At 59.2% G+C, this 17,908-nt stretch overlaps 1 protein-coding gene across 2 annotated transcripts; it reads right to left on the reverse strand.

Annotated features, from left to right (window-relative positions):
• Positions 1-1,288: 1,288 nt before the first annotated feature.
• UBXN6 (UBX domain protein 6) lies at positions 1,289-12,060 on the reverse strand. 2 transcript variants are annotated; one of them, XM_030292395.1, is made up of 10 exons: positions 11,881-12,060; positions 9,225-9,388; positions 8,823-8,887; positions 7,176-7,304; positions 4,334-4,431; positions 3,747-3,822; positions 3,092-3,176; positions 2,621-2,971; positions 2,230-2,378; positions 1,289-1,896 (listed from the first exon to the last, which is right to left on the reverse strand). In XM_030292395.1, exons 1-10 carry the CDS (start codon positions 11,961-11,963, stop codon positions 1,768-1,770), a joined length of 1,329 nt encoding a protein of 442 aa, XP_030148255.1. In that variant the 5' UTR covers positions 11,964-12,060; the 3' UTR covers positions 1,289-1,767. The 2 variants fall into 2 exon arrangements, with proteins under 2 accessions (XP_030148255.1, XP_030148263.1); XM_030292403.1 differs by lacking the exon at positions 11,881-12,060 and adding an exon at positions 10,306-10,636.
• Between the last annotated feature and the right edge of the window lie 5,848 nt (positions 12,061-17,908).

Raw genomic sequence — 17,908 nt, forward strand, 5'->3', positions numbered from 1 at the left:
TGGACTGGATGCGGCCAACACAGGGTGACCCCACCCCACCCCACCCCACCCTCGGGGCACTCAAAGGCAAGGGCCCCATTTCTCCCACCCGTTTGGGCGGGACCGATGAACACCCCAGTTGCAGGGTGAGGGCCCGGGCCCTGACCGGGGCTCCCTGGGAGAGGTGGGTCCAGCTGTAGTACATCTGTGAATGGGACCACCTCAAACCCCTCAGGTCCCCTGAAACCCGTTCTAATTGGCCACCCAACTACTTGCAATCAGCTCCACGTGGCAGTGGGGCAGGGAGGGGACGTGGGGCCAGGGGGACAGGTTGTGTTGGGTTTCCAAGATGGGAGAGCAAAGGAGGACAGTCCCAGGTCTTGCCCTGTGTGAGAACAGAGTAGCTGGTGGCCCAGGTGGGAAGCAAAGTCACACGCGGGGCTGTCTGCTGGTGGCGGGGGGGGGGGGGGGGTCTATGGGCGACGCTTGGTTTTGGAATTACATTCGGGGCCTCCGAGCTTCAAGTCTGTCCATCACCCAGCTGGCCGTGGCCGGAGAACCGGCTGCCACAGGCCTCTGTGCGGGGGCGGGGAGGGTCTTGGAAGGGCTGGAGCTGGGCGGGTCTGGGGGGGAGAGGAGGGGACAGTGCAGGTGAGTGGTTACGGGCATCTCACCTTGGGGTGTGACCCGGGACAGCGCCTCCCCGTTTATTCATTTCCTGTGGCTGCCGTAACAAATCACTGCCAATTTGGCTTAAAACCAAACGTGCTTTTACAGTTCGGGGAAGTCAAAAGTCTCACGTGGGCCTCGGGTTAAAAATCCGTGCCTCCTGGACATCCCAGAGGGGGAACGTTTCCCTACCTTCCAGCTCCCAGAGGTGCCGGTGTTGACTCGGGCCCCTCTTCCCTCCTCCCTCTTTGACACCTGCAGCCTGGCGTGTCTCACCTCCTCCCACGTGAGGACCCCTGTGGTGATGCTGGGCCCACCAGGATAGCCAGGACGCTCCCCATCTGGGGACCATCAATCACACCCGCGGCCCCTCTTCTCTATAAAGTGACAATTACAGGGACTGGGACTGAGAACGGGCCATCTGCAGGGACCTTGTCCTGCCCAGCACAGGACCACAGTAAAACAGAGCCTTCGAGGGATCCTGGCCCCCTCATGCCGGGTCCCTGGGAGGCCTGCCATCAGCAGGTATCCATCTACCTGGTCCCATCCCACTGGGAGCCACGCCCGGGCCTCCTCTGTGGGCAGCTCCGCGGCCACTGCCCCTACCCTGTGTGGCACCACCTCCGATTCACCACCAGGAGACTAGACACACGTCCCGTTTATTTGGGTTCGTAATTCAGTAATCACAGGACCGAGTCCTGACAGACTCCGCGTCGCCCTCCCCAGCCACCCCGCGGCTCAACGTCAGGGCCAGCGGCAGCAACCTGGACCACAGCAAGTGGGCACAGGGCACGTGCCACAGGCCTACTCTCCTGCCGGGAGTTCTGCGATCAGGTGACAGTGGCCTTAGCCGGCTGACACCCGGTGCGGAAGGAAGGAGGACAGCCTGGCAGCTGCCTCCTGAGAGCCCTCTCCAGTGGCGGTCCCAGGCCCCCGTCGCAGCCGACCAGCACTGCACCCCGTGCCTGCAGGGCTCTGTGGACCAGGGCGAGCAGTTCCGGAGAAGCGGGGTACCCTGGGTGGTGGGAGAAAGGGTGGGGGGGGGGGGAGCGGAGCGGTGGAGGCCGCAGGAGAGCATGAGACAGACCCACGCGGGGTAAAGCCAACCCTGCTTTTATTTCACGAGAGCTTCTCGATGGTCGACAGGAGCTCAGGTTTCAGGATAGAAGAGTCCGGTTCCGCCCCTGCGGCCCTGAGGTCCTCCAGCAGGGCTGCGTCCCACGAGAAGGTCAGGAGGGCGGAGGGCACCTGCGGTGGGCCAGAAGCCTCAGCCTCGCTCAGGCCTTGACGTGACTCTCCCGTCTTCCCGCTCGACCTCCCCCGTCAGAGCCGGGACCCCGCTCCCTCCGGCTCGCTCCGGCTGCTATCCGTAGGGGACCACGGTCCCCGCCAGGTCCCCGCCATCAGCCCAGTCCCGCAGCAGGGACCCGGCGAGAGCCCGGGACACGTAGGCGGGAAGGTGGGACTTGAACTCGAGAGCCCGGCCCCCTCCCCGGACCCCTGGGCCGCCCGCCGCCCAGCGCTGGAGTTTGTGCCTCCAGGACATCCAGAGACTCGCCCGCGGGCAGCCCCCTCGCTCACCAGCCCGCACTCGTCGAAGGCCGGGCTCTCCTCCTCCGACAACCTCTGCCCGCCAGAGGCCAGCAGCTCGAAAGGCAGCCAGTCGCTCTGCAAGGCCTCCCGGACGAAGGCATACAGCGCGGCCACCCGCTCCCGGGCGTAGAAGGTGCCTGGGTGGGCGGGACAGTCGGTGGGGCCGGAGTTCAGGGGAGCACCCCGCCCCCCACCCCAGCCCACGCCCATCCGGCTCCCGAGGGAGGGAGGGAGGGAGGGAGGACGGACTGTGATGCCTCCTCCCAGGATGAGCACAGACCGGGGAGGCCTTGGGCTCCCGTCCCGCGGCACCCAGCCGGGCCCCGGCACCCAGCCGGGCCCCGTCGCCCGCAGCCCCGGCCCCCCCGGGCGCACCCACCCTGGAGCAGGCAGCCGTCGGGGAAGCGGACGCGCAGCAGCGTGTACGTGTATCTGCGCCGCTCTCTCTGCTCCTCCCTCTCCCGCATGGCCTTGGTCCGCAGCACACTCAGCCGCTCCACGGCCTCGGACCTGAGCCTCTGTTCCCGCTTGACCTCCTCCGCCGTGAGGTTGAAGAAGTCCCCGGGCAGGTCAAACTGGGAGGCCAGGGGCGAGGGCTGGAAGACGCGGCGCTGGCGGGCCAGCGTGGCCCGCACGGGCTCGGCGACCAGCAGCTGCTCCTTGTGCTTCCGCAGGCTCTGGGGCTGGGCCAGGGCGGCCTCGCTCAGCACGTAGAACTCCTCGGGGCCCTCTGGGGCAGGCGCGGGTCACTGCTGCGGCAGGGAGAGCCCCCCACCCCACCCCTGCCGCCCGGAGGGGCCCTCCCGCCCCTCCTCCCAGCACAGCTGGCGCCCTGCTCCGCCTGCCTTACCCTGATCGGGCACCGGAAGCAGGGCCTTCTGGAAGCCGACGGCCTCAAAAAACTCGTGGGTCCCTTCCAGGCAGTTAATTCGCTCCTGGGAGTGGAGCCAGTGGTCACCAGGGCCCTGCTGGCCACCCCGCCTGGCCTCGCAGCGGCCGCTAGGCCCTGACGGGGCGAAGCCGCGGAAGCCGCCCGCAGGGCTGAGCACGAACGCGCTCGCCTCAACACGGGCAGCAGGGCGCCCCCCAGCTGCTCGCAGAGGGCACGGGACCCCAGGAGGTCACGACCAGGTGAGGAAGGAGGCCAAGGAGAAGCCACAGGACAACAGGAGGGGCCCAGGGGTGGGGGCGGTGGCTGCGTGGGAAGCCGGGGGTGGGAAGGGGCCGCCGGGAGACAGACAGCAGGTGCCGTGCCAGTGGCGCAGGTACCACGGGCCAGGGTGGCGGGACCCCGAGATTTCTCCACAGAAACCAGAAGTCTGTGTTCGCGGGAGAAATCTCGCCAGCGCCGACCTCCTCCAAGTCAGAACAGCCGGGGGCGAGGGGGAGAGCGGCCAAACACCACGACGCGACGCTCGCCCCGTGTGCCCCGTGTGCCCGGGGCCCTCGCTCCCCTGCGGCTGCCTGGTCTGGCCGCCGCCCCCACGCCGGGGCCGCGTGTGCACCTGAAACACGCGGTTCTGCAGCTTGATCTTCCTGTACTTCTCTTCCTCGGGGTGCAGGCAGATGTTGTCCAGGTACCTGGGGGGGCCCGCGGCCGTGTGGGAACAGTGAGCCCAGAGGGGGCCGTCGCCGGCCCCCCCCCCCCCCCCGCCTCCCCTCGAGGGCACCAGCGAACGCACAGGGGGCTGTGGCAGGGCCAGGCTAACGGACCACTAAAGCCCGTGGGTGCCCCGTGGCGGGGGGCCGGGGCTCACGAGCGACATGGACTTCCTGGCGCTCCCTGCCCCCCCCAGACCTGTTGGAGCAGACGAGGGGAGGGGGTGGGACCCTGCCCCCCTGCGCCCTTCCCACCTTCCTACAACGATCCTGGAGGAAAGCAGCGGGTCGGGACCTCCTGATTTGGTAAACCCCTTCGTTTTACAGGCAGGTCAACTGAGGCCCAGAGGGCCTGGGGGCGGGGGGGAGTGCAGGGTGGGGACTGGCTGCAGCCCCAGTGCCCAGCTCCTTCCGGGCACCCCCGGCAGGCTGTGGCGGAGGCCCGGGTGTCAGGGGCGGGGGACACTCAGCTGGGAGGGCTGCGGCTGCTCACTTGGCGATGGTGTCCACACCCAGCTTCACCCTGTCCCGGTCTCTGTTGAACGTGTGGATCTTCATGATGGAGGCAGCCACGGGGTCGGTGGAGAAGTGCTGGGGGAGGGAGGGGACGCACCAGAAGCGCTCACCTGGGGGTTGGAGGCCCGCAGGCACCTCTCCCTCCCCCAGCAGCTGGCCTCTCTACTCAGGTGACAACAGGTGACAGCAGGCCAGGAACATTCCACTGAAGCAAACTCAACTGGACGCTCCCAGCCAAGAAAGGAGGAGAAAGCCCTTCGGTGGCCCCATCCCGAGCCTCAGCCCTGCCCTCGCCTCGAGGGAAGAGGGGCGTCACAGCCCAGCTTATGCCCCCGGGGGTCCACCCATCTGACAACTCTGCCCGTGGGAGGGAAGAGGGCAGGGACACAGAAAGACGGAGAAAGCAGGAGGGGAAGTTCCCAGGCTTGTGTGACCGGCCCAGCCTCCCCGGGACCATCACAAACCCCCAGGGAAACCCATACGGGAATTCACTTTGTGACAGAGACATATGCCACAACCATGACCGAAAAGGCGTTTTCAGTAAAAAAGGGGGCGTGCGTGCGGGGGGCAACCCTGGGTAGCTGTCAGGGAACAAAGAGTGGTCCGTATGCCTCATACTCCGCAGGGCAATAGCTTCTAGTCAGATCAGAGTCTTTTGGGGGGGGGGGGGGGTTTCAAATTTTTATTTTGAGAGAGAGCCCGTGTGAGTGGGGCTGGGGCAGAGAGAGGGAGGGAGACAGAGAGACAGAATCCCAAGCAGGCTCCACACTGTTAGTGCAGAGCTCAGTGCAGGTCTCGAACCCACAAACCACGAGATCCTGACCTGAACTGATACCAGAAGTCAGGCCCTCGACCAACTGAGCCACCCAAGGCGCCTCTAGTCAGATCAAAGTTTCAAACGTTAAAACAAACAACAGAAAGCAGGGCGCCTGGGGAGCTCAGTCGGTTGAGCCTCCGACTTCGGTTCAGGTCATGATCCCACGGTTCGTGGGTTCGAGCCCCGCGTCGGGCTCTGTGCTGACCGCTCGGAGCCTGGATGGAGCCTGCTTCGGATTCTGTCTCCGTCTCTCTCTGCCCCTTTCCCCGCTCGTGCTCTGTCTCTATCAAAAATAAATAAACATTTAAAAAATTAAAAAAACAACAACAAAAAGCAAAACAGAAAAGCACTAGCAAAGTGGGGAAGGCCTTTCCAAGCCGAGAAGTCACAGGACTGACACATTTAACCAGAGATCAAAAATTTCTACACAGCAAGGTGACCACGAGCACAAGCGGAAAGTGAAAACCGAGGGGAAATATTTACGCTGCGTATTATAGGCAAAAGACCAACTTCCCTAAAAGGCGAAGGGTGCCCGTGAATCGGGGTGCCTGGGGGGCTCAGTCGGTTGAGCGTCCAACTCGATTTCGGCTCAGGTCGTGATCTCACGGTTGGTGAGATCGAGCCCCCGAGTCGGACTCTGCGCGGACAGTGTGGAGCCTGCTTGGGATTCTCTCCCTCCCTCTCTTTCTGCTGCTCCCCTGCTCGCACACGCACGCTCGTGCTCGTTCTCTCTCAAACAAATAAACACTAAAAAAAAAAACAAAAAAAAAGCCTAGAAATCGAGAAGAAGTCCAACTACACGACACAAAACCAGGCCAAGGGCGCATTCTCACAGGAAAATACGGCCAGTCCGGGCCACGCTGAGGGAAACGCGCACGGAAACCATCCCGAGACATTCTCCACTATCGCTTCCGCTAAAAGACGAAGGGTCTGTGCGCCCACAGTGACGGTGTGGGGCCGGTGACGTGGGCGCTTTCCCCGACGCTGCCGGTGCAGTGTGAGTCGGGACGGCGCCTACGCGGGTTCCTCGGCCACCGCCGTCCACACCCCGCACGCACGTCCCGCTTCCCCGCCCGCACCGAGCCCACAGCTCGGGGGGCAGCCACAGCCAAGGCTTTCCACCACGTGACTGCTGTCACTAGGGAAAGACGGGGAGCTTCTGACACGCTCATCGGCAAGGAGCCGGTCGGACAGTTACGGAGCAGGGCATACGGTGAAGCTGGCTAACAAGAACGCACAACTTTCTCCCAAGTGGTTCAGAACAAGCCAGAAAGGGACGACGGCGTGAACGGGGCGAAACCGTTAACGGCCGGCTGCACGGTGCGAAGGCATTAGGGAGGCTCACGGAATTAAGGCTGCTGATCGGTGGGCCTTAAAATAGCGACAGGAGCCTGGATGATCCCCGAGGGCCAAATGCAACCTCAAGGTCCCTTTACGGGGAAGAGACAAGAGAGGGGACAGCCTGAGCAAGGCGCCACGGCCACGGAACACAGACAAGCCTGGAAGCAGGAAAAGGCCCGGACGCGCGCGCCCCCCTAGAGCGCCCAGAAGGAAGTCGGCCCGGCCGCCGCCTTGAGTCGGGGCAGCCAGACCCACGTCACCCTTCTGACTCCCAGGGACTGTGAGACAATAAACGAGGCCGCCCGCTTTGCGACGATCTGTTCTAACGGGGTCGGGAAACCCGAGCCCCGGGTGCGGGGCAGGCGGGGGTTCGGCAGTTTGCGTGTATCTGCGATAGATCTCTCCCTGGAAGGGGGCCTGCACGCCTTACAGGGGCCGCCTCCGGGAAGGGTGGGCGAGCGGGGGCTTTTCTCTACCCACCCGTCTGTATCCTGAGCTTCGGACCCCACGGAAATCCTGCCTTTGAAGAGAGACGGAAACAAACCCGGTACAGGCAGGTGCAGACGATACCGAGGGTCCGTGCCACCCAGCTCTCCCGGCTCTGGCGCCAGGACCTCTGGGTGGGAGGGCGGTGGAGGGGGGACGCGGGGCTGCCACTCACCGAGAGAATGGCCTCTTTGATGTGCGCATCCCGCTGGTCCTTCCTGAGCGTGGCCCCCGTGAGCGGGCAGGTGAAGCACACGGCGGGCACTGCCAGCTGGGTCGAGCCCTCCTCTCTGGGCTCAGGCACCTGGGGGGACGGGGCGAAGGCGGCTGACCCCGGACTGCGGACAGAGGCCAGCCCGAGCCGCTGGCAGCATGGCCCCGGCAGCCGCACGGCCCCGGTCCCGACGCTTCCCCCCTTTGCGTCTTTAGCCGTGGGACACCTTGGCCCAGTGACCGGGCCCCTTCTGCCCCGTAAATGGCTCCGCAGGGCCGCCGCACCCCAACGAGAAAGGGACAGAAAGCGTGAAGCCGCTTCGGACACGGAGCAAGCGCCCCGTCAACGGCTCTGGCTGTTCCCGTTTCCCTCGTGAGGAAGGGGCTTTGGTGGAGGGCTCGGGAGTCACGGCGGCCCAGATGAGTCCAGACCTCCCTCTGGACCTCAATTCCTAGGCGTCGTCTGGGGCCGCTTCGGTCCTCAAAACTCAGTGAGACCTAGGGGCGCCTGGGTGGCGCCATCGGTTAAGCGTCCGACTTCAGCCAGGTCACGATCTCGCGGTCCGTGAGTTCGAGCCCCGCGTCGGGCTCTGGGCTGATGGCTCGGAGCCTGGAGCCTGTTTCCGGTTCTGTGTCTCCCTCTCTCTCTGCCCCTCCCCCGTTCATGCTCTGTCTCTCTCTGTCCCAAAAAAAATAAATAAAAAACGTTGAAAAAAAATTAAAAAAAAAAAAACAAAAAACTCAGTGAGACCTTGGGGCGGCTCCGTCTGTTAAGCGTCCGACCTCGGCTCAGGTCACGATCTTACCCTTGTGGGTTCGAGCCCCGCGTCAGGCTCTGTGCTGACGGCTGGGAGCCTGGAGCCTGCTTCCGATTCTCTGTCTCCCTTTCTCTCTGCCCCTCCCCTGCGCTCTCTCTGTCTCCCTCTCAAAAATAAATAAACGTTAAAAAAACTGTCTTTGATAAATAAACATTAAAAAAAATACTTAAAAATATCACTCAACGGGGGCGACTGGCTCCAGCTCAGGTCACGATTTCACAATTTGTGAGTTCGAGCCCCACATCGGGCCCTGTGCTGCCAGCTCAAAGCCTGAAACCTGCTTCTGATTCTGTCTCTGCTTCTCTCTGCTCCTCCCCTGCTCAAGCTCGCTCTCTCTCTCTCTCTCTCTCTCTCTCTCAAAAATAAAGAAACGTTAAAAACAAAAAACAAAAAACCCTCAGTGTGACCTCAAAGGTCAAGCTGCTCAGAACACCCTTTCTGCCAGGTTCTCCTTCAAAGCCCACCTCCCCCAGCAAGGCCTCCCTGATGACACCAGTCTCTGAAGGGCCCTCCCACCTCCTGGGCAAGCAGCAGAGGGCAGGAGCTGAGTGTGAAGGTCCCAGTCAACCCCACCTTCAACCACAACCTGGCTCCACTGTTCTGGCGTGCCCCACAAGCTTCCTTTGGCCCAAGGCCAGACGTGACCTCTATCTGCCCCGGCACCCACGTGCTTACTGCCCGAGGCTCACCGATTTCTGCCGAGGCTCACCGATTTGACCAATGAGGGAGAGAACCCGCTCCCTGCCCCAGGATGGCCCTCAGGTGTCCTGCTGCCCCGTGGATGTGCTTACCTTGTTGGTCCCCGGGGCCTCTGGGCTCCCGCTGACAGTGGCTTCGGCCTGAAGTTCCTTTCTCACTGGAGAGAGGGCAGAGACGGGTCAGTTGGGGGCCCTGCCCTGGCCCCAGGCACACTCCACCCCTGCCCCCGCAGACCCCAAGGGGGTCAAGTTCTAGTCCTTTCCCCGGTCAGGCCCCCCTGCCTGAGCCACCTCTCCGCGCCCCTAGGTTTCACCTGATGGCCCGACGACGGCCCCGTCTCCCCTCCCGTCTCCCCTCCCGTCTCCCCTCCTCGGCCTCTCAGACCCCAGCGCCCCGGTGCCTTCCACCCTGCACCCCCCACTCTCCCAAGTGAGATTCTGCGTGAGACCTTGCTTCACGTCCCCACGCCGCACCGGAAGACGGCCACAGCTCACCCTGGTTCCGGATGGACTCCTGCGACGTGGGGCCCCGGGCCCTGGGCTGCTTCTGTTCGAGCCGGGCCAGGGCTGCCGCGGCTGCCATCTGGGCCTCGTTGGTGGGTCCCTGGCGGGGCTGCTGGAGCGCGGGCTGGTTGGGTTTCCCTCTGGGGGCCCTCTCCCTGGGAAGTGACAGAGGGAAGGCGGGGAGACACGGGGTCAGGCGCAAGAGCCTCTGTCCCTCTCCCACTTCTGCCCCATCGGACAGAAACGTCCCTCTCTCCCAGGGACCACGGGCAGCCACGAGATGGTTCTAACACAGAAAGAAAGGCCCCTGGAGACAGCAGTTCCGCCTCCAGTTCCAGCCCTAGGGGCGAGTCCCGCAGCGGCCTGGGCCTTGGGGTCGTGGCAGCTAATGGGGGAGGAAGGGGGGGTGACAGAGGCCCGCCCCCACCGGCGCCACGGATGCACATGAGAAGGCACCTTTCGCCTTCAGGAATCGGTGAGACTCAAAGGTGTCCCTCCCCTCCTCGATCCCTTTCCTTCCAGCCTACGACAGCCAGGTGGCACGGCTTCACTTAGGGAGCACCGACCGTGTGCCCGGCCACGTGCCAGGCCACGTGGCGGGGGCTGGGTTTCCTCTCCCGCCACGTGGCCACACCCCAGCCCCCTGTGATTACTTAGTTCTACAAAAACACGGTTTTCAAGACGCCTCGCCCACCCTCTTCGAGGCCCCGCTGGGCAGCCACGGGGACCGTTCTAAAACCTAAGCCGGAGCTCGTCACTCCTCTGCACCAAGCCCTTCCGCCCCGCGCACAACACAATCCTGAAGCCCCCTTGGGCCTGCAGGCCCTTCACAACCCGCCCGCTCCCCTCCTTCACGCCTCCCGATCTACACTGGTTTCCTACTGCTGCTCCCACAGGCCCAAGTGGCTCCCACCACAGGGCCTTTGCACTTTCTGGCCGAACTGTTCAGTCTGCAGATGGGGGGGGGGGCGGTGAGGAAAGAAGTCTGGGGGCAGCTGGGGCGGCTTCAGGGTCTGTGTGTGTGTGGCGGGGGGGGGGGGGGGGAGGCAATTTCCACTTGGCTGCACCTCACCTCATCCAGCGCTCAGCTCGAATGTCTCCTTCTGGGAGAGGTGTTCCCAGACCACCTAAGGGCCCCCGGCTGTTGCTATCTCCTGCCCCTGCTTATTTTTCTTCGTGGCCCTGAGTACGGACTGCTCTGTCACCACCCGTGTCCTGGTTGAGCTGTCCATCTCTCCCCACTAGAAGATGAGCCCTGAGACAGCAGGAACCTTCTCTGAGCCACATGGTGACAGCGCTTGTCACACACCCCGAGCCTCGTCTTGCCCCATGCGCGTCACAGAAGTCTGGATCTCCGCACTGCTGCCCTCTTCTCTCCTCCCGGGTTCTCATCTCCCGCAGCCATCCCCCACACGGCCCCGGCGTCTTTCCCGTCACGCTCAGTCCCCGCTGCTGCGCCAACCCCCACTACTTGTTCAACAAATGAATGGACCCCCTTGTCTGGCCCTGTCCCAGGCTGCCCTCCTCTCCCGGCTCAGGCTCCCAGGACCTGATCTTGTCCACCGGGCTTCCCTCCTTGACTCATGAACCAGGCCCTCGTGGGCCTCCTTCGGCCAGTCCCGGGAGCCCCCATCCCCGCGACAGATGCACTGATGTCATGCACCCACTCTCCCTCACCCGCCCCTGCTACCCTGTCCTCCCTGGCGCCTCCCTGCCTCTCCCCGCTACCACTCCGGGCCCCACCTCTTCACAATCCCTTCCATTATTCCTCAGGGGCCCCACCCCCTCTGCACTTCCTTTGCTCAATCCACCCCGGGCCCACCAGAGCCCTCACTGTCACACACCTCCCCCACTGGGTCTCCAGTCTTGCCCCCGCGTCCTTCTCTTCCCCAGGCCCTCCCCGGACAAGCCACAGAGGCCTGGATGTGCGCCCTGTCGGACCTCCCTCTTCTCCCCTCTCCTCCCACGTCTCTCTCAGGACCTGCCTTCGGCTTCAACCGTCACCCACAAGGCCCCCATCTCCTCCCTGTCACAGATGGCCTCCAGCTCACCTCCACCCACTCCCCTCCTCTTCCCTCCCAGACCTTCCTCAGCCAATTCAACCCCCGCTCCCCCGATCCTCTGAGACCTCTTCCAACCCCGCCTCAGGCTCCCTGGCCTTAAACTCTCTGACCCAGTCCTCCCTCGCGCTCCAGAGCCAGGGCCCAGACCCCTACGGCCATGGACGCGAAGCCTCTCCCCTCTCCCCGGCCGCAGCTGTACTTGATTCTCCAGGCTCTGTGTCCAATCTCTGTACACAGAGACCCCCCCCCCCAAAACTGGATGACGCCTCTTGGGGGCCCCTTCTCCGCCCGCCTACTCTCCTACGGTTTCTCCGCTGACCCCCATCTACTTGCAACCCCGCCCCCCTAGCCCCCGCCTCCAGCCCCTCCCCCCTCGGGCCTCTCTCCCCCGTGCCCCGCCCCCGGAGGCCACCCCTCCCCCTTACTCCCACCCTCGCCCCCCGTGCCCCGCCCCCGGAGGCCACCCCTCCCCCTTACTCCCACCCTCGCCCCCCGTGCCCCGCCCCCAGAGGTCTCTCCCCACCCGCGGACGCCCCTCCCCGCCCCTGCCCCCCGGATCTCAAGCCCCAGCGCCGGTCACGCACCCCACGGACTCCGTGAGCTTCTGACCAGGCCCCGCACTCTTGAACTTGATGTCAGCCTTGATCTCCTGGAAGAATTTCTTCATGGTGGCGGCGGGCCCGGCGGCAGGGGGCCGCGGGGGGGCGGGGGGGGCGCAGGGCCCAGTCGGGGTGGGGCCGGCAGGAGCCAACAACCGGAAAGAAAACACCTCGCTGCCGGAAGTCCCACCTTCGCGCGGGCGCCCACGTGACAATCGGCCCGGTGCGCCTCTCTAGCTCTCCGCGCCTCGCTGGCTCACGGCGGCCGCTCTGCACCGTCGGCCGCGTCTCGGTGGTTAGTCGGGCCTCAGTTGCCAGGGGCGACGAGCTCGCTTCCAGCGGGTGGCTGTGCCCGCGCGCCCTGCACCTCGTTCCCCAGAGGGGTGACCGGGGAGGGCGGGAGAAGCCCGCAGAGCCCACGGAGACAGCGCTGGCCCTGACCTTTCCCCTGACCGAAAACCTTCCCTGGCTCCCGCATGCAGTGCAGGGTGGGGGCCGCGCAGGACCGTAACGAGCCAGCCCCGCGTCCGGCACCGGTGGTCAGGCGCACGTGGTGGGGGACGTGGGAAGGGGCGCCTGAGCCGGGGCCTGGGGACCCACGGTGGCGCATCCCCTAGGGGCCTGGGTTACGGAGCTCTGACGTCATCCTGAGGGCCTGCACAGTGTTTAGGGGGAGAATCCGGTGCAGCCCAAACCAACCTTCCTTAACTTCGGTTTCCTACGCGCTGGGGATAAGAACAGCACCCACGTCCACGTCGGAGGAGGATTATAAGGGTAACGATGCAGTTAGAAATCATTCAATAAATGGAGCGCTTTACGATGATCTACTCCGTTTTGTTGGTTTTTTGGGAGTCGGCTCTGTACCAGCAAGGAAGAAAACAAGGAAATCCTTGACCTCGCAGACCTCGTGATGTTTTCCATGGGGTTGGGGAGGGAAGACAGACAACATGATAAATACAGTTTATGGCCGAGGGGACGATGTTACGTGCTGGAGAGAAAAAGTGGACAGTTTGCAACATCAACTAAGGGGGTCGGGTGCAAGAAAGGGACATTTTTCGGACCACCAGGGAAATGTGAATGTGTCTGGGCAGTAGATGATAGAAAGGGGCTGTTGTTGACTTTTTTTCATTTATTTGATTTTTGAGAGGGAGAGCCCAGTGGGGGAGAGGCAAAGAGAGAAAGGGAGATACCGAATCCCGAGCAGGCTCCAGGCTCTGAGCTGTCAGCACTGAGCCCAACGCGGGACTCGAACTCAAGAACCACGAGATCATGACCTGAGCCGAAGTTGGACACTTAACCGACTGAGCCACCCAGGCACCCCACTTCTGGACTTTTCATAGGAGTGATAGTGGCATGGTAGTTATGGTCCATTTGTGCTTTGTTTTATCTTTTGACCCTTTTCATCCATTTCTCCCAACCCCCTGCCTTTGGCAAGCACCAGCCAGTTCTCCTTGTCTATGACTTTGGTGGGGCTCTTTTCGCTTGTACTTTTGTTTGTGTAGATCCCACATACGAGAGAGATCATACTGTATTTGCTTTTCTCTGACTTATTTCACTTGATGCCCTTGCTGTCCATCTATGTTGTCCCAAATGGCAAGATTTCGTTCTTTTTTTTGGGGGGGGGGGGGCTAATATTCCATTGTATATCCATACCACGTTTTCTTTATCCATTCATCCATTGTGGCCACTTGGGTTGTTTCCATATCTTGGCTATTGTAAATCGTGCTGCGACAGGATTGTAGGACTGAGCCCCATGTGGGACTCTGTGCATGCTGGGCATGGAGCCCTCTTAAGATTATCTCATTCCCTCTGCCCCTCTCCCCGGCTTGAGCTCTCTCTCTCTCTCTCAAAAGATAAAAATAAAAAATCGTAGCCATTTTAACAGGTGTCAGGTGACAGTTATTGGTTTTATTTGCATTTTCCTAACGATGAGTTGATCACCTTTTCACGTACCTGTTGGCCGTCTGTATGTTTTCTTTGGAGAAACGTCTTCAGATGGAGGAAGGAGGCCTGACCCAAGGAACGCAGGAAGCTTCCAGAAGCTGGGAAAGGCAAGGAGATGGATTCTCCCCCAGAACCTCCAAAAGTAGTACAATTCAGCCAACAGAAGGATTGTATCTCGGTGGGACTCATCTTGGACTTTTCCCTCCAAAATAGTAACAATAAATTTGCTTTGTTTTAAGTCACTAAGTTTGCGGTAATTTGTTACGTAAATAGGTAGCAAAAGCAACCCCGAGGCCATATAACCCAAAGAAATAAGTCCTGCTATTTCTCCCCAATTTATAGAGGAGTTTACAAAGTTCCAAACACACTTGTCCATAGCACCACAGCTTTCAGAGGGAGGATTCGAACCCAGGACCAGCAGATCTAATGACACTTCACTGAGGTGCTTCTCAAATTGTAATGCACACTCCAGGTCCATGGAGAGCTTCTTTAGATGCACATTCTGATGCATAGATCTTGAGGGGGCTATGATTCTGCACCCCCATACCCCCACCTCCCACCCCCACGTGAGAGTGCAGGAGGCTGGTCTAGGAGGACTGAAACTTGCCTGGCACTGAGCAAGCCTACAATAGATGAATAAGTTATGAGGTGCCTGGGTGGTTCAGTTGGTTGAACGTCCAATTTGATTTCAGCTCAGGGCATGCTCTCACGGTCTGTGAGTTCGAGGCCCGCGTGGGGCTCTGTGCTGACAGCTCGGAGCCTGCTTGGGATTCTCTCTTCCTGTCTCTCTGCCCCTCTGCCTCCTCTCAAAATAAATAAGTAAACATTTAGGGTGCCTGCGTGGCTCAGTCAGTTAAGCGGCTGACTGGCTTCGGTCATGATCTCACGGTTCGTGAGTTCGAGCCCCGCGTCGGGCTCCGTGCTGATGGCTGAGAGCCTGGAGCCTGCTTCTGATTCTGTGTCTCCTTCTCTCTGCACCTCCCCTGCTCATGCTCTGTCTCTCAAAAGATAAATAAATGTTAAAAAAAATTTTTAATTAAATAAATAAACTTAAAAATAAATAAGTAAACATTTAAAAACAAAACAAAAACCCTGTAAGAGATGAATATGTTACTATTACAGCTCAGGCAGGGAAATGTTCTTAGGTAAGTGGAATCCAACACTCTGTGGCGGGGGTGGGGGGCGTCCAAACCCCAATGTTACCCTTCTGCCTCAGTTTCCCCATCTGGAAAGCAGGGATGACAAATAACTGATCTAGAAATGAAATGTTAATAACATCCTACATAAGGTGACCTGGGGGCACCTGGCGGGCTCAGTTGGTGGATCATGTGACTCTCTAACGTAAGGTCATGAGTTTGAGCCCCACATTGGGGGTAGAGGTTACTTGAAAAAAAGATAATAATAGTAATGTGGCCTGGAACATATTGGCTGCTCTATAAACGTTACCGATTTTTTAAAAACAGATTTTATTATTTTTTAAATATTTATTTATTTTTGAGAGAAAGTGCACGAGCAGGGGAGGGGCAGAGAGAGAGAGGGGGGGGGACAGAGGATCTGAAGCAGGCTCTGGGCTGACAGCAGAGAGCCCAACGCGGGGCTTGAACTCACAAACCGTGAGATCATGACCTGAGTCGAAGTCGGATGCTCAACCGACTGAGCCACCCAGGCGCCCCAAGATTTTATTGTTAAGTAATCTCTACACCCAACGTGGAGCTTGAATCCGTGACCCCGAGATCAAGCATCCCACGCTCCACCGACTGAGCCAGCCCGGTGCCCCTAAATGTGACTTATTATTGTACTTGGCTAAGTGTGCGGTAAATATTTCCTAATGACAGTCCCCTGGTAAACTGGAGGCCAAGTGTGTAGCACACAGTAGGTGCTCAGGCCACCTGCTGATTAGAGGGGCCGTTTTCCTCTCCTGCCTCTGCCCGCCACTTTGGGGGGCCCTCCCCCACCTTCTGGGAGAACCCCGGCCCCAGCTCTCATCAGAGCCTGATCGTTTCCCAGCCGCTCAGTGTAGCTCAATGAATTCTGGGCAGGAAGTCTGGTTTTCTGCGCTGGTTCAAGGTCTGGGGGAAAAGCGGGCACCGAATCAGGAGGGCTTTGGAGGCAGGGCCCCACAGAAGTGGCATCTGAGTCCTTGGACTTGAGGTATGACGTCAGGCAAATCGTACCCCTCTGGGCTTCAGTCTTTCCAGTGGTACCTAATTCAGGCCCCTCTGCACCGTCTTCCTCATTCCTTGTTTGACTTGCACATTTGTCCCTTTTGTGACTTAGCAGTTACAAAATACAGGACACCCCATCGTATCTGAATTTCTGATAAAAACACGTTAACGTTATCTGTGTAACGTTAAACGACAAGTTTAACCATTTTAAATTTTTTTTTCAACGTTTATTTATTTTTTGGGGGACAGAGAGAGACAGAGCATGAACGGGGGAGGGGCAGAGAGAGAGGGAGACACAGAATCGGAAACAGGCTCCAGGCTCTGAGCCATCAGCACAGAGCCCGACGCGGGGCTCGAACTCACGGACCACGAGATCGTGACCTGGCTGAAGTCGGACGCTTAACCGACTGTGCCACCCAGGCGCCCCTTTTTTTTTTTTTCTATTTTTTTTTTAAGTTTATCCATTTTTTTTTAATTTTTTTTTCAACGTTTATTTATTTTTTGGGGGACAGAGAGAGACAGAGCATGAACGGGGGAGGGGCAGAGAGAGAGGGAGACACAGAATCGGAAACAGGCTCCAGGCTCTGAGCCGTCAGCACAGAGCCCGACGCGGGGCTCGAACTCACGGACCGCGAGATCGTGACCTGGCTGAAGTCGGACGCTTAACCGACTGCGCCACCCAGGCGCCCCAAGTTTAACCATTTTAAAGAACTAGGAGTCAGATACTTTTATTTGATAATATTTACCATTATTTTTCTTACTGTGGTAAAAAAATATATATATAACATAAAATTTATAATTTTCACCATTTTAAGTGCACAGCTCAGTGAGATCAAGCACATTCACACTGTTGTGCAACCACCCTCACCATCCGTCTTCCAGACTTTCTCGTGTCCCCAAACTGAGACTCTGTCCCCGTGAAACAGTGACTACTCCAGCCCCTGCCCCAGCCCTGGCTCCCACCATCTACTCTGTAGTAGAATGGGACTCCTCTGGGGACCTCCTATGAGTGGGATCCTACAGAATTTGTCATTTGTGTCTGGCTTGTTTCATTGAGCATGATGTGTTCAAGGTTCATCCACATTGTAGGATGCGTAACAAATCATTTTCTAGTTTAGAGATATCACAAATATTGCACGAGACAAAGAGAACATACTTATGGTGAAAAAGCATTTGCCGTGTATCGACGATTGAGATTTAACTGGGCATTCTGAATTTTATCTTTAAGGATACAATTCAACGAATTTCACTGTATATTTGCAAAGTAGTAAGACCCATCACCACAATCTAAGTTTAGAACCTATCCACCACCCCAAAAAGAAACCTCATGGCCCTTTTTGTGGAATTATAACTTTCACTCTGGATTTCTACCACTTGCTCAAGGCAACTGCTTTGTGTCTTGAAAGAATTGCCCCCCCCCCCCCCCCCTTTTGGACATTCCATCAAATGGCATATGACGTTGGAATCAGAGAATATGTGACTTTTTGTCTGGCTTATTTCACTGAGTATAGTGTTTTTGAGGCTCATTCAGGTTGTAGTGGGTCAATGCTTCTTCCATTACTGAATAGTGTTTTGTTGCAAGGATAGAGCACGTCTGGTTTATCCATTCACCTGTTGATGGAGACTTGGGTGTTTGCGCTTTTTGGCCGTCGAGAATCATGTTGTGGCGTCTACTGGCGTGCAAGTTTTTATGTGGAGTGTATCTTCATTTCTCTTGGGTAGACACTTAGAGATGGAACTGGCAGGTCATGTGGTTAAGTCTGTTTAACTCTAAAAGAAAAGTATTTTTGAGATCTATTTCACACGTATAAGGAAGTATCTTGAGACTAAAGAATGTGTGTACCCTGCGATCAAATCTGTCCAATGTTTTCCCAAGAAGCTAACGTAGGGGTGCCTGGGTGTCT

Source organism: Lynx canadensis, chromosome A2 (genome assembly GCF_007474595.2).
Source record: "Lynx canadensis isolate LIC74 chromosome A2, mLynCan4.pri.v2, whole genome shotgun sequence".
Lineage (NCBI taxonomy): Eukaryota > Metazoa > Chordata > Mammalia > Carnivora > Felidae > Lynx > Lynx canadensis.

Coding starts and splice junctions, on each gene's coding strand:
- UBXN6 (XM_030292395.1), bottom strand. CDS start 11,963: ATGAAGAAATTCTTCCAGGAGATCAAGGCTGACATCAAGTTCAAGAGT. Junction 7,305..8,822: donor AGGCCCCGGGGACCAACAAG/GTAAGCACATCC, acceptor CCGTCCCCCCAG/GTGCCTGAGCCCAGAGAGGA. Junction 3,177..3,746: donor TGCAGAACCGCGTGTTTCAG/GTGCACACGCGG, acceptor CTCCACTCCCAG/GAGCGAATTAACTGCCTGGA.